General features: G+C 35.5%; 1 protein-coding gene and 1 non-coding gene across 2 annotated transcripts; both read right to left on the bottom strand.

The window, feature by feature from the left end:
• Positions 1-3307: 3307 nt before the first annotated feature.
• On the bottom strand, positions 3308-5677 carry LOC147521664 (H/ACA ribonucleoprotein complex subunit 2-like protein). Its single transcript, XM_086579689.1, has 4 exons — positions 5437-5677; positions 4834-4903; positions 4075-4180; positions 3308-3609 (listed from the first exon to the last, which is right to left on the bottom strand). Exons 1-4 carry the CDS (start codon positions 5564-5566, stop codon positions 3448-3450), a joined length of 468 nt encoding a protein of 155 aa, XP_086435815.1. The 5' UTR covers positions 5567-5677; the 3' UTR covers positions 3308-3447.
• An 8324-nt stretch (positions 5678-14001) lies between these two features.
• TRNAH-GUG (transfer RNA histidin (anticodon GUG)) lies at positions 14002-14073 on the bottom strand. The gene has a single exon. It is a non-coding gene; the product is annotated as a tRNA-His (tRNA).
• Between the last annotated feature and the right edge of the window lie 806 nt (positions 14074-14879).

Here is a 14879-nt window from a genome sequence, read left to right as displayed (position 1 = left end):
ATGAAATGACTTGGACAAAATGAAATTATCGTTCTTTTAGGAGTTTGTGATGATTATTCTGTTCGGGGATTACTAAAATTTGCGTCATATGTTGTGACATTGCACCTAATGTATAATGAACATCATGGCTACACAAATTGCATTGGCTCTTCGACCCCTTTGTACCTCCATCTCGCAATATTAGATCATTACTAAGTGGATCTGATCCCACAATGATTAAACTAAGATATCCACATAGATTTCTCGCATTTTAACCTCACTGGGAACAAATTAAATGATTGTCATTAAATCCAATATATCAGCTGTTATATATAAATAAATTATGTCATAGATTTGTTCATACTGACATATTGCCTTGTAAAAGGTCTACTACACTGACCATTCTATATGGATTTCTGGTAATACCATAGGCCTGGGCTACCACGAGAATATCTTCATATGGATGAGGGTTCCGAGACCGTTGGATGTGTGATCCAACGGTCTAAAAATAAAAAATAAAAAATAACATTTTTTATTTTCGGAATGTTGGATCACACATCCAATAGTCTTGAATCTCGTCCCTATGAGGATATCCTCAGGTAGACGAACTCCCATACCATATTGGCGTAAATAAGTTATAATGATGTGGAATCAGTGAGTCACTGAAGTGATATGAAAATATCTCAACAGCTAGAAATTGATTTAACACAAAGCTAAAGGTGATTCCGTGATCCAAATGTAGACAAACATCATGCATATCATTTGTACTAGCTAGTGGATATAAAAGAAGGCAATCTGAGGGAACAGAAAGCGCCATTTTCCATTGTCACATAGATGAATTGAAAACAGACCCCCAGAATTCTACCAAGTCACTCTCTACATTTCAATAATTTGGTCCTTTAGGTCGGTGACTACTTTTTTGCAGTTCATATATATGTCTATACCTAGTTTCTCTATTCATTTGTCATTTTGCTTGAGAAGAGCACTACGTATAAAATCAACTTTGATCTTTCCAATTATTTTTCTTCTCTGCGCTTTCAAAGTTCATCAAATTAACTAATATGCATTTCTTCAAAACACTGATTAACAATCATATATAGTCGACATTATTTAAGTTTAACCAACATGTATGTGACTATAACGGCATCAACACGCATACATTATAACACCAAATTATATGTACTTCAATATTTGATAAGGATTATCACGCATTAAAGCTAGCTTCTAAAATGTTAAAACCTAATTAAAGGCAGTACGGTAAGCACTTTGCAAATTAGTACATATTTTTTCTAGGCTAGCTGAAGAATGACAACGGTGCAAATTACAGAGGAATCTTGGAACGCATTCGCTTAAACTGAACTATCCAGACAGGCGGAAATCATGGTCGAGCACATTTGTGACCAATGCGGATACTAGAAAGAGACAGTAGAACAATAATAGTCCATTTCAGAACTTGTGTGGGGTGATCATGGTAGAAGAATCCATGAGGGTCTAAGCTGTGCTTATTTGGCCTTATGACATACTTGGTCCCCCCCTACCACTATATTCTTAGAAGATGGCCTAACTAATCGTTGCGAAGATAAGAAACATAAGGTGATGATAGTGCGTCACAATTCTCTATTTTTAGTGCCTACAAACAGAACTGTAATCACTGATACTTAACGCTCATTAGAGATGTCATGATGTGAAAAGAATTCATCTTCCCTGGAGATATTCGATTTGCAAATTGAACTGTTATGAACTATCAAAGTCACGCCTGTCTTCATCCCCACTGACAGGTCCTATTCATTTCCATTGACTAGCGGCCTATTGCCGGTGTTTTGATGACAATATCCAATACCAATCTGGCAATCTTGTGCAGGAAAGAGATACACTCATGGGCACTTGGACCAGCGCAGGCGCTCATGATAAATCCACCAAAAGAAAGATACAAAAACTAATTAAGATGAAAACAGACGAGTTCAGTCTGGGTCCATATATACACTCGCCATGGAATAAGGCTTTCTGTAAATCAGTAAATGAAGAATTGCAAATAAGGTGCAGTGGCATCTGCCATACAGTATGAAGTGAAAACTACTCCCCTCTCTCTCAATTAAAGTGGTAGTAACGATTCATCATGCAGACAAAGACAGCAACTACCACCTGCATCTATTATCCACTTTTTTAACCAAACCTGGCTGTCTCAACTACGACTACAACGTGCTACCTTTCTCGCACCTCGTACTCCCCATGCAACTCTCAAGAGTCGAGAACTTCTACAATCCCTCTTTCGTTTACCACCTTTCTCTACTAATTAAAAATACAGTATTTCACTTCCTTCGTCACATACAGCCCTATATTAATTGAAGGATGATTCGTATTGCAATCATGAGGGCACTTCTAATGTTTTTATTATCTATAGCAGACTTCAATGTATTGAAGCTGGTGAACCAAATTCTGATGAATCCCAGACGTGCCGTATGCAGCTCAGCAGGCATGCAGGAGCTACTTACAACAATTTATGCAATTGTTTGTAGGAAACACAGGAACACCACAAGAGTGCTGTGAAGAGTTGGAAGAAGCTAATCCTAAATGAAGGTGTGATGCAGTCAGAAAAGCTCTACAAAATATGGGAGGTTATCAGGGTGGGCAACAACAGATGCAAGAGGCCATGGAGAGCGTACAACGACTGCCTAGCATGTGCTGTACGCAGCAATATTGCCACATCCGTCCACACGGCTTAGGTTGAGTCCAATGGCTTCCTATCCCTTTAAAAGTTGAGCTAAAGTCAACAAAATAGAGCTAAAATCAACAGATTTTATTCTCTATCATTAATTTTCTTTTCATATATACAAATGATTCTACTCTCTATATTTATTTTACTCTCTATATATAGAGTAAAATAAAAATAGAGAGTAGAATACTTTGTATATATACATAGAAAAATAAAGTAATGATAGAGAGTAAAATATGTTGAATTTAAATTTTAACTTTTTTGACTTTAAATTTCAAAAAGGATAAGGATCCATTATTGTACTCAGCCTTTGAAGGTGGGCGATGGGCTTTGTATAGTACCAAACACGTGATTCTGTGTTTTGCTTGCTTTAATAAATGTAATAATCTTAAGGGATACTCATTCCAGACGTTTACATCTTTCAGTTTCTTGCTATTTTTGGCATTTTCCTTGAACCAACAGACATCGGTTTACAAAAGTTTGGAAAATAATATCAGAGCATCTTTACAAGACAAGGGGAACGCAGAATTTCAACTCCAGACTGATGAACATAAATTTTAAATTCAGGAGAAGTGTGCAGCCTGGATTTAAATTTGACGAGGTACACATTAGAAAAGTCTAAAATTTAACTTTAAATAGATGAAATGTCGCAGCAATCGAAGCATCAAGAGTGATCAAATATGGAACACTGTATGTTACAAAAACTAAAAATCAAATAAAGCAAGAAAATGAGATAGGTGGTCTTCTTTGCATCTTTAATATAGGGAAGTTGTCAGTTCAGTCACATCTGAAACAACTTGACCGTAATCTGCCTTTAGTTTCTCTTGCTCTTCCTCGCCCATTTCCCCCTTGGTAGGCTTGGTTAGCACCAACACACAGCACGTAGGCCTCTTGGTGGATCCTGCTGTTGCGAGATCCTACAGAAGTTCCAAACACCGTAGTATATATTAGTGATACGCCTGGTGACAAGCAACGTTGCCCATTATACTATTTTTACATGTTCAATTATCGCATAGCAAAAACATCATGATACTGGGGGACTGAAGGAAAGATTGAAAACGGCAGAATCATGAATAAATGCTGTAATGGGAAAAAGATGAGGGTAAAACGTAGCAGTGCTGTTCCTCGTATAGATATGGCAAAGGAAGGCAGATACAGTATCTCACACGGAAAGGTAAGAAGTGTCAAATGCGCCAAAATTAAAGATCTAACTATAACAGGTTTAATATAGCACAGAGAGATGATAGAAACTCAATATCATGATATAAACATAGAAGTCTAACTTGGGTTACTGTGAGATAATGATAACACATTGAAAAGGGACAACTGAAGTCTGCAAATCGAGATATAATATAAAATGTCACTAAAACCTCGATTTTTACCTCTTTTGAGGGAACATAAATATATGGTATGCCAGCCTCCTCACATAAAATGGGCACATGCGTGATGACATCAATGGGGGAGATGTTTCCAGCAATAATACATAATCTGCATTAAGAAAAAACACACCTACATCAGTTTACAGAGCTCCAATAGCTGTTTCAATCTAACCACTGAAACATCACAATAAAGCAATACTAAATTACTTATAAGCGTATGTGTGTGACTACTGACTAGGAGCATGAAAGCATAAAAGAAACACTTACTCCTATGACACCAGCTAAAAAACAGGGTTACCAAAGTAATAGCCTTGAGAACAAAGTAGCATCATATCATAGGTGGATACGCTACAATGCTTAACAAAACTGTATCAAGAAAGTGCAATACCATATTTAACAATAATAATAGGCTTTCAAATATAATGGTTCTGTTTTGCAAAAATGTTATAGACGCAATTGTTATGCTTCATCATCCAAAGGATATCAACCAAAAATAATGACATTATGACAACAGAAACCGGTAAATCTAACCATGAGCTAAAACCTCCTACAAAACCTATATTGAACAGGTGTTTGTAATGAGTAGCTAGGGATTATGCAGAAATGTCACTTCAAACGGCCGTATGGACATTTCTTATATATTATGAATAGATTGCCTTTTTATACAATTAATATAATACATGAATTTCCAATACGAACATCTATAAGGATACAAAATTAGATAATTAATTACTCTACAAAAAAAACAATAAGAAAACTAACCCTTTGTTACCACGTCGGATGCTCTTAACCACCTCCTTTACTCCTCTCTTCAAACACTTCGATTCAGCAGCTACACCCAACGGGAAAATAACAGTGTCAAAAAAATGTTACACAATAAGCAAACCTAAACCCATATACACAATCGTCTACCACGGAAAAGGGGCAGAAGCATCAAAACAACAGAACATGAGCATCATCCTACCACATTTGGCATTTTTTTTCGCAACAAGTTTCAAACTTTTTTTTTTTTCACACACTAATTAGAAGCAAGGTTCAAACTTTCTAATACCACTTTTCTAACTGCAACTTAAATGTCACTAAATTAAGTAGTGCTCTAGTTTATAATTCCAACAATGCCAAGCAATTTGATATTTTCCACTATACAATGAAGCACAACTCTTATTTCAACAAATTACTCAGTATACGCAAGTTAAACAAAATACCCACCTTAAAAAAAAATAAATTCAACTTCAAAACAAGTATCCACCCAACCTCAATAAAATACAAGTATGATATAAAAATATATATATGTGAAAAAAATAAAGCACAGCATCAAAATATGTTTAATAAGATGAAGTGTGAAAAGAAATGGTTAAATTATACCTTTTCTAACAAGTTTAAGAGTTTTTTTGCAAAGTTTTTTTCCAGCTAAAGGTGTAGCTATAGGAGCTAAAGCTGTTATCTTCTTTCTCTCCTTCTGTGATGATTTCTCTGCTTCACTATCACTACCCATCTCTTTCTCTCTTTCTCTGCAAAGTGATGGGAAAAAAACAAAGGTTTAAGGAAGGAGAGTTTGTAGGGTTTTTTTTTTTTTCTTTCTTCTGTTTGGTGTCGAGGGTTTTAGGTCATACAAAATATCGATATATATCGCGATAAATATCGAGATTTCAGAAATGGGTATATAAATATCGTGATATTAATTTGGATAAATACCAGTGTAAGTATCAACGATATTTGTGGATATATCACAATATTTCAATAATATAAAAAGTTTTTGTTTTAATAACGATATTTTTGGATATAATTGGCGGTGGTGGTGGTGGCTGCGGCAGCGAGGGAAAGAAACTGGAGAGTTTCACCACAATTGGGAGAAAGGCTTATGGTGATGATAAAGCAAGAGCAAAGCCTGATCTGGTCCCAAAATATGCCGCAATCCATGCTCCAGTTTCACCACAACTCACGGGTGAAGTTGTGGTTGCACAAAATCCTAGTGATTGCCAATTTAATGCTTCATAAAACACTCGTTTGAGCTTCTTTATCGCTGATCTTATATTGATGACAGTGTATCTTCTCTTTTTGCTTATCTCTATGATTGTAAAGTTTGTTCTTAAAGATTTAGGTAGTTGCAAGTTAGAAAAGTTTATTAAACAAAAATTCCATCTACCTCGTTATAACTGATAGGAAAAAAGGGAAGCTCATCTGTTCAAAATGATTCGGGACATAAGCTTAATGAAAAAAAAATCAGCTGGTCGAAATGTTTTTGACTACCATTATATCAAACTGAAGAAATGAGCCAAAATCAGAAATCTAAAAGTGTAGGTTAAAGAAACTGACTAGACTTTATTAAATTTATTTAAATTGACAAGGGGAAACAAAACCCAGAGGAAGTCAAATTTACTTGTTCATTTGACCCAAAAAGGAAAAATCTCTGTTATGTATAAGTGTATAACAATGATTATCTCTTGACCTGTATAACCCATAATCCAATCTAATGCAAAATTCGACACAATTCGAGCAAGTTTTTAATCACCCCTTCCATCTTCACATGAAAGATGAAATAAAAAAGATGGGCTGATTAGCAAGCTCTGCTCCTTATGAAGGTATTTACGTCTTTACTCTTGCACACCAAGGGGATTGATTAGCAGTACTGGTGGCAAATCAATTAGCATGCAAAAAATATGGCACCTAATTCAAGTACACTTCCTGACAGATGCAGTGGCATGGAAAGCTTATCATCTTTTTTGCCCTTGTTTAAGTTTTCCTCTAGTAGTAGTTATACCATTTCATATCTTTGACTTTTGACAATACATTCTTTGCAGACATTAGTGGCTGAAAACTCTGTTAGTTCAAGGAAAATCTCAAGGAAAATGTCATTAATAATCGGTGCTAGGCGACAACTTGAATGGGGACATGAGAAGCATATCCTCGAGACAATCCAAAATCATCCTGCTCAGGTAACAATTTTGTTCTAGTACTTTGGGTACTTATTTCGTGAAAGAATTGGTGATTGCCAACGTGAATCCATTATGAGCTGAACAATGATTGGAATGCATGTAATTTACAAAAACAATTAAAATTGTTTGATTTGGTGAAGTAGTATCATGCATCTGCATCTTGCTTCACTACTACAGAAAAGCTCATATACCACTGTTATTTATAGTGGTAAAAAGCCTTTAGCCACTGTTTTTATACCGTGGTAACAACCACCGTGACAAATACTTCTAACAGAACCGTGGTATTAAGTATCCTCTATTTACCACGGTTTTTGAAAAAATCGAGGTATTATGATATCAGAAACCGTGGTTAATAGTATTTACGTACGCTGTGTGTGATGTCAACCGTTACCACTGTTTGATTCAAACTGTGGCTTATATAATCCCCTTAAACCACTGTTCTTACACAACCGTGGTTTATACTTTTTTTTTTTTTTTTTAAATCCCATGATTATTTAATTTCAACCTGCATATATTTTCACCGAATCCACACTAACTTAAAAAACACATTGCTCAGACAATATATTCATCGTGCAACAAACAAAAGAAACAAATTTAGACCATACAACAGTGAATTGCTAAAAGAATTTGATAATTTTCGCGTCAATAAAAAAAAAATAACGACCAACTTGTTCTTCGTTCTAAAATATCAAAGGAGTAATATATTTGTTCCACCTATACATCAAATGAGTTTTACAATGAAAAATACAAATGTTGAGATCAATCCCCAAACCTTAACTAGAAAGGTCCAAACCTAGTTAAGACACTATGACCGGCTCGAACATTCCATTAGATGAACTTCAGAATTTCAAGTCGAACAACATCAAGTTCATTTTGTGCATAGGTATCTTTGAGTGTTAAGTGTCATATGCACGATCAATACCATAAAATAATAACTTACTAACGAAGAATACCATAAAATAATAGAATGCTAAAGAAATATAAGCACAAGCAGACATTTTAATAATATATAATGTGTAAACTACAATTTACCGGCCCTAAATCAATTGTTGCCCCCCAAATGACGCTTGACATTTGTTTACTTATTTTTTTGTTTCCACAATCTAAAGTGTAAATCTTAGGACAATGTAACATTTGAGTTATATATCACGTGTAAATAAAATACTTACATACCTGTTGCTTAATCTCCTGTTTTCTTATTTGCATTGTTGCGCTGCCTAACTTGGGTGTTGATGGAGGTTGGGCTGCTTTGGGATTTAATGTCCTCTGAAAGCCATTAAACGTCAACAAAGAAAGTGAGTATACAATGCATACTATTTGCGACATCAACATGATAACAACTAATATGAAACCATAAAAGTCAAAGGAGTATAGAAAATTCATTTCGAGGTAATTGTTTATTTTCACCAGCACCCACCTTTTGTGAATGATTCAGACTCTCCACAGGAGTTGTCTGATTTTCTGTAAGCACCTCAGGATTTGAAATTTCTGTTTGGCGAGGGCCAAACTCATTGGGAACATTTGCAGCACCAACATCTTTCATCTCTACATCAGATTTAGCACCTTCCTTGGATGCTACGATAGCATTTGGGCTCTTTACCGTCCACCCCATATAAAGCGGAGAAGAAGACGACATCGCATCACTTGTTGAGACATACAATTAGATGATGAGGTGCTAAGAGGACTGAACTTGCCACCAACCGAGGTCTTCTTGTGGGAATCCCATGCTCTTCTTGACCTTACCCATTTGCCAGTTCTTTGGATACTTGGCCCCGGCTACAATATAGTCTTGACGATAGGGCGGCCGTGTCGAATGTAGTGTACATTAGGGCGAGAACCTGCAAGGCTAGTAGCGCTGGCGCAAATGACGCGTTTTGATCGGGGAACCTGGTCCGTATTATATGGAGAGCACTTTTGATTGTGCGGCTTTAAAGCGGTGAAGCCGCGGTGAAGGGGGCAATGCAAGCACCGACGCAAGTGCGGTTAAGCGTATCATAGGATTTGGAGCCAAAGAGGACTTCATTGGTGATCCTTTAATCGACATTTATTTTAGGTTTCAGTGTTGTGTTTTGATGTTACTTTATTATGAGGAGCTTGTTGTATCTAAGATCCATGTGAAATATCTTCGTGAACGAAGGAACTAAAGTCGAACTTGATGGAATTCCCCAAGATCGACGCTTTTGCATCATTAGCATGTTGGATGAACTAGAAATCTAAAGACCCTTTTGTTTAGCAAACACCATTATCGGCTTTTTCGCATTCAACAACGGGGTCTTGGTATTGTGTGGCGGGAAAAAGTGAAAAACAGTTTTTTTCCTTATTTTGTCATAAACATATGAAATTTAGAGTGCATCGATATAGATTAATGGGTAGAATCTTGTACATATAATTCATTGGGCATTAAACCCGAATGTATCAAGTATGTAGTCGTATGTACATGCCGCATAAATTGTCTCTCTTTTTCTTTTGTGTGTGTGTGTGTGGGGGTTGTTGTGTAGTTAGTGGAATTTGGCCGAGTCTATGGAACAATAGAAAACATTTGTAACATACTTACGAACATGCAGCCCGAAGGCATATTAAGTGCATGTGAAACCGCCTCGACGAGTTGCAAGTTGTGCTTGATGAAAGTCGTGGATTTGTTGGATTACCCCCCCTTGAATTCAAGCTAGCCTGACGCTTCCTTATGATTGTCCATCTCTACATATCTCACATTAAACAAACAATTATTAGTAGAATTAGAGAGGAAATAAGAGCATGTCAATTATCAAGCATGTTTTTAAAAGTGATAATGAAAAAGCCCGAATTGAATATCAGGAGACAGCAAATATATCCACCTAAGTAGGATACCAATATTTCTTTCAAATAGTATAGGCTGGGGAAAAATTGAAAAAACAAGGCTAGCCCAATGCCCTAGGCTCCAGCCTGAGCAGGTCTGGAAGCATCATTTGAAGTGGGTTTCCTGAATATAGAAGCACCTACTTGGTTTACTGTATCATTTTTAATCACTACTAGTTCCCAACACATCTTCATTAGTGCAGACATGGCTGCATCAATTTTGCAGAACAGAGTTAGCGATCTATCAATTCCCTATTCAAAACAGACAACTAGTAACGTAATATACCTGTCCAAATTTCAACATCTTACGCCCGACGGTATCTTTGGAGTAGCATACCACATGAAGTAACCACCGGTCGCAAAACCAGTTCAACTCTAAAAGAAGTTTGCCACCGTGCATACTCAAATCCCAATGAGTTCGAACGTAAGAGCGGTTATGCTAAATAACATCACCGAGAAAGCCATTGCAAGATAGAAATACCTTCAATGTGCCACGATACCCCTACAAGCGCAAGATGGACAAGATCAAAGACCACGCCAGGATACGGTAATCGCTTAGTCCCCATGACGGCTGATATAGCTGGTAAAAACAATAAAATTTAAAACTCAATCAACAAGAAATTTATAAACCCTAGAAAACGAATTCAAGAATTACAAAACCTACTTACACGAATAGTGATTAGTCAACACATTTTGAGAAGAACCTACTTACACGAAAAGGCAGAAACCTTGCAGTTGGACGATTGATTTCTCTCAACTTGTGAACCCTTTTTATGTTTTTATTTTATAAGAAACTTACGAACCCTGGGGACAGAAACTAAGGAGAGAAAGAAGTGGAACAAAGAGTTCTAGTGCGAGTGGGAGAAGTGGGTTTCTTTTCTTTTTTCTTATTCTGATTTTTTTTTTCTCTAAATCTGCTTTATCCACGGTAGGTGTAATTTTGCCCAAAATATAAACCACTGTTTTCAAGGAAACAGTGGGATATACGAATACAAAAACATATTTCATGCCACCGTGGTATATGGTGTATTATATCCCACTGTTTTACAACATCAGTGGTATTTACTTGTTCCAAAACCAGGAAATTGTTTTGTACCGTGGTAAATGAGTATAAACCACTGTTATTAGGGAAACAGTGGTATATAGCAAATGACCAACCGTGGCTAATGTGCATTTTTGTAGTAGTGCTTCTTCATATTCCTACAACTATGTGCACACTTAAAATATCTGGACATCTTTTATGGTGTCCATAAAAGAGAATGACAAGATGGATGACAGGAGTGAATTAGTAGAGATTATGGGGTGCTGGATTTTGATGCAAGTGATGCTAGTAGGCAGCCTCCCCTAGATACAACTTGGCAGCAGGTGGTCGAATTAAAAAGAATTTTATCAATTTTCGCTATCAGTTCTTACTTCTAAGAAACATCTAGAACTGCATTTTTGTTTGTAACCTTTTGTCCTTTGGTGAACCACTGTGGTTATTTTGAATGGAAATTATCCTCGACAAACACTTGAGTAGTTTTGATGTTGTACTTTTATATGAATCACATATGGATGAGTAAAGTCACTGGTCTCTTCCACGAGGCTTCTACAATTCCATAAAGGGTTAACATAGTACACAACCCACCAATCAGATGTATTTATTGTTGGTATGACTAATAGAGACATCTTTCTGGAGAATCACCTTATCATTGTATGTGCATCTTCTTTTCCTGTTGTATTTTCGAACTTAGGATGGAAGTATATGTCTAAATGCTATATAACTCGACAGAGTTGCTTATGAAAGCATACTAGATACATAGCATAACTGCGCCATAGATTTTCGATCTTAGCAATTAATCACCCTTCTATCACTTAAAAGCATGCTACTAAATTAACTCATTTAACTTATTTACAAATTTATTTTTGCTTGAGAACTAGCTATTGCGACGAAGCAAGGAATGTTGCTCTGTCATCTCGTGTTTCACAACAATTTGCTCCTCAGGTTCTATTTGTTTATTCCATTTACTTGAACTACTTTCTATCCATGAGAATGCATGTCATGTCATACGATTATGTGGATATGTATAGTGTTCATTATTAGGCATGAGACACCTTGATTGTATTATATAATCATTGTTTATGTCTTTGAGATATAAGAGTAGTTTATGTCTTTGAGATATAAGAGTAGACAACAACGTTTTGTCTTTAAGGGGGGGGCAACAAAGATTTACTTAATTACATGAATTTAATTAGTATGATTATATTTTTGAGTTTATTATTTGTCTTGGTCCCAAAAACTAGTTTTATGATAATTAGGTAAAACTTGTTTTTCAAGTTAAAAAACTATCTTTCTTTGAGGGAAACACTTTGGGCTCTAAAAGCAGATGAATTGCCTCGATGTTTTAGACTTTAGTACTTTATGCCGCAATATGCCAACATATATCGAGAAATATAATGCGAAATCTGATTTGATAAAATAGTTTTTAAGAAAAATCACAACCAAACATGTTTATTCAAAAACTGTTTTTAGATTAAATATTTTTTCATACAAATTTTTTTTAAGAAAAAATAATTTTTTGAAAAAATGAGAACCAAACACCCACTTATGTTATATATATTTATTAGTTTTAGGTACTACATGCACTCTGAGGACAGACTATGCCATGGATGCAACCTCCAATCACTAACATCACAAATTTGTCCTGCACCTACTACATCATACCCTTGATTGGAGGTTGTGTTTGTTGATGCCTACTTAATTAAGGGGTGGATGACCGCCAGTTTCTCAATCATCTTAGTTTTAGTATATGATCATTTTTAATGGTTGTTGTCTATCAAAAAAGACTAAACTACTCTGGTTTATGGGTGTTAAAAGGGTCGGGCTGGACCGGGCGCCCTTAAACCATAAAAGTCTTTATGATTGAGAGTCGGGTCAGTTCGTCCTTATTTTGTATTAAGGGTCGGGTTAAGTAGGGTCGTGAAAACTCAAGCCCTTAACCCGCTCTTCGACCCTCGTTTTTTAGGGAGCCAAATTATACGTTACTAGTTTACTTAATTTTGTCGGTGATTTTTTATTTATCTTTATCATACTTTTATTACCACGTCGGATGCTCTTAACCACCTCCTTTACTCCTCTCTTCAAGCACTTCGATTCAGCAGCTACACCCAACGGGAAAATAACAATGTCAAAAAAATGTTACACAATAAGCAAACTTAAACCCATATACACAATCGTCTACCACGAAAAAGGGGCAGAAGCATCAAACACAACAGAACATGAGCATCATCCTACCACATTTGGCATTTTTTTTCGCAACAAGTTTAAAAAAAAAAAAAATTCACGCACTAATTAGAAACAAGGTTCAAACTTTCTAATACCACTTTTCTAGCTGCAACTTAAATGTCACTAAATTAAGTAGTGCTCTAGTTTATAATTCCAACAATGCCAAGCAATTTGATATTTTCCACTATACAATGAAGCACAGCTCTTATTTCAACAAATGACTCAATATACACAAGTTAAACAAAATACCCACCTTAAAAAAAACTAAATTCAACTTCAAAACAAGTATCCACTCAACCTCAATAAAATACAAGTATGATATAAAAAAATATATACGTGAAAAAAAGATAGCACAACATCAAAATATGTTTAATAAGATAAAGTGTGAAAAGAAATGGTTAAATTATACTTTTTCTAACAAGTTTAAGAGTTTTTTTTCCAGCCAAAGGTGTAGCTATAGGAGCTAAAGCTGTTATCTTCTTTCTCTCTTTCTATGATGATTTCTCTGCTTCACTATCACTACCCATCTCTTTCTCTGCAAAGTGATGGGAAAAAAACGAAAGGTTTAATGAAGGAGAGTTTTTATTTTTATTATTTTTATTATTTTTGTATTTTTTGGTGTTGAAGGTTTTAGGTAATGAGAAAGGGTTTATTGGTCTTTTTAATGAAGAATTGAAATAAGATAAAATGTCGATTGGAAGTGAAGAGATCTGGAACGTTCGTTTATATTAGTGTCTTGTGACCTAGATGGTTGAGAATTTTTTTGGAAAAAGGAAACAATTCGTTTATATTAGTGTCTTGTGACCTAGATGGTTGGGAATTTTTTTGGAAAAATGAAATATATATTAGTGTCATGTGAATGGTGGAGAATTTTTTTGGAAAAAGGAAATAAAATGTGGCTGCTGGGATTCGAGCCCAGGTCTCCACGGCCACAACATGGAATTCTAACCACTAAACTACAGCCACCCACATTGTGTATCAACAATTATTTTATATATATTTATTAGTTTTAGGTACTAAATGCACTCTGAGGACAGGCTATGCCATGGATGCAACCTCCAATCACTAACATCACAAATTTGTCCTGCACCTACTACATCACACCCTTGATTGGAGGTTGTGTTTGCTGATGCCTACTTAATTAAGGGGTGGAAGACCGCAGTTTCTCAATCATCTTAGTTTTAATATATTAATATATGATCATTTTTAATGGTTTGTGTCTATCTAAAACAACTAAACTACTTTGGTTTATGGGTGTTAAAAGGGTTGGGCTGGACCGGGCGCCCTTAAACCATAAAAGTCTTTATGATTGAGGGTCGGGTTAGCCCGTCCTTATTTTGTATTATGGGTCGGGTTAAGTAGGGTCGTGAAAACTCAAGCCCTTAACCCGCTCTTCGGCCCTCGTTTTTGAGAGAGCCAAATTATACGTTACTAGTTTACTTAATTTTTTTGGTGATTTTTTATTTATCTTTATCATACTTTTATATATATCAATTTTAACTAAATATACAAAACAAACTCTTATGCCCTTAGAAAAAGAGAGATACAGACGGTGGAATAGATAATATTTTTAAAACATTTATATTTTTTATATTTAATTATGTTGTTAGGTTGGATTTGTGTTTATGTATGACTTATATACCTATCCTTCAATCAATTACAAATATACATATATTATGTTATAATCTATCCCCTATTGAAAACTAATTTAATGAAAACAAATTGATACAACTTAGATAATTAAAATATAACACATACATGTAATGTAAAAC

This window comes from Coptis chinensis, chromosome 1, assembly GCF_015680905.1.
Source record: "Coptis chinensis isolate HL-2020 chromosome 1, ASM1568090v1, whole genome shotgun sequence".
NCBI lineage: Eukaryota > Viridiplantae > Streptophyta > Magnoliopsida > Ranunculales > Ranunculaceae > Coptis > Coptis chinensis.
Note: the sequence above shows the minus strand (reverse complement) of the source record. Positions and strands in the feature narration are given on the sequence as shown.

What these genes read in the sequence shown, in the direction of transcription:
- LOC147521664 (XM_086579689.1), bottom strand. Translation starts at nt 5,566, where the DNA reads ATGGGTAGTGATAGTGAAGCAGAGAAATCATCACAGAAGGAGAGAAAG. An exon ending in TCTTAAACTTGTTAGAAAAG is followed by an intron (nt 4,904 to 5,436) that starts GTATAATTTAAC and finishes CGTTGGGTGTAG; the next exon opens with CTGCTGAATCGAAGTGTTTG. An exon ending in TTTATGTTCCCTCAAAAGAG is followed by an intron (nt 3,610 to 4,074) that starts GTAAAAATCGAG and finishes GAACTTCTGTAG; the next exon opens with GATCTCGCAACAGCAGGATC.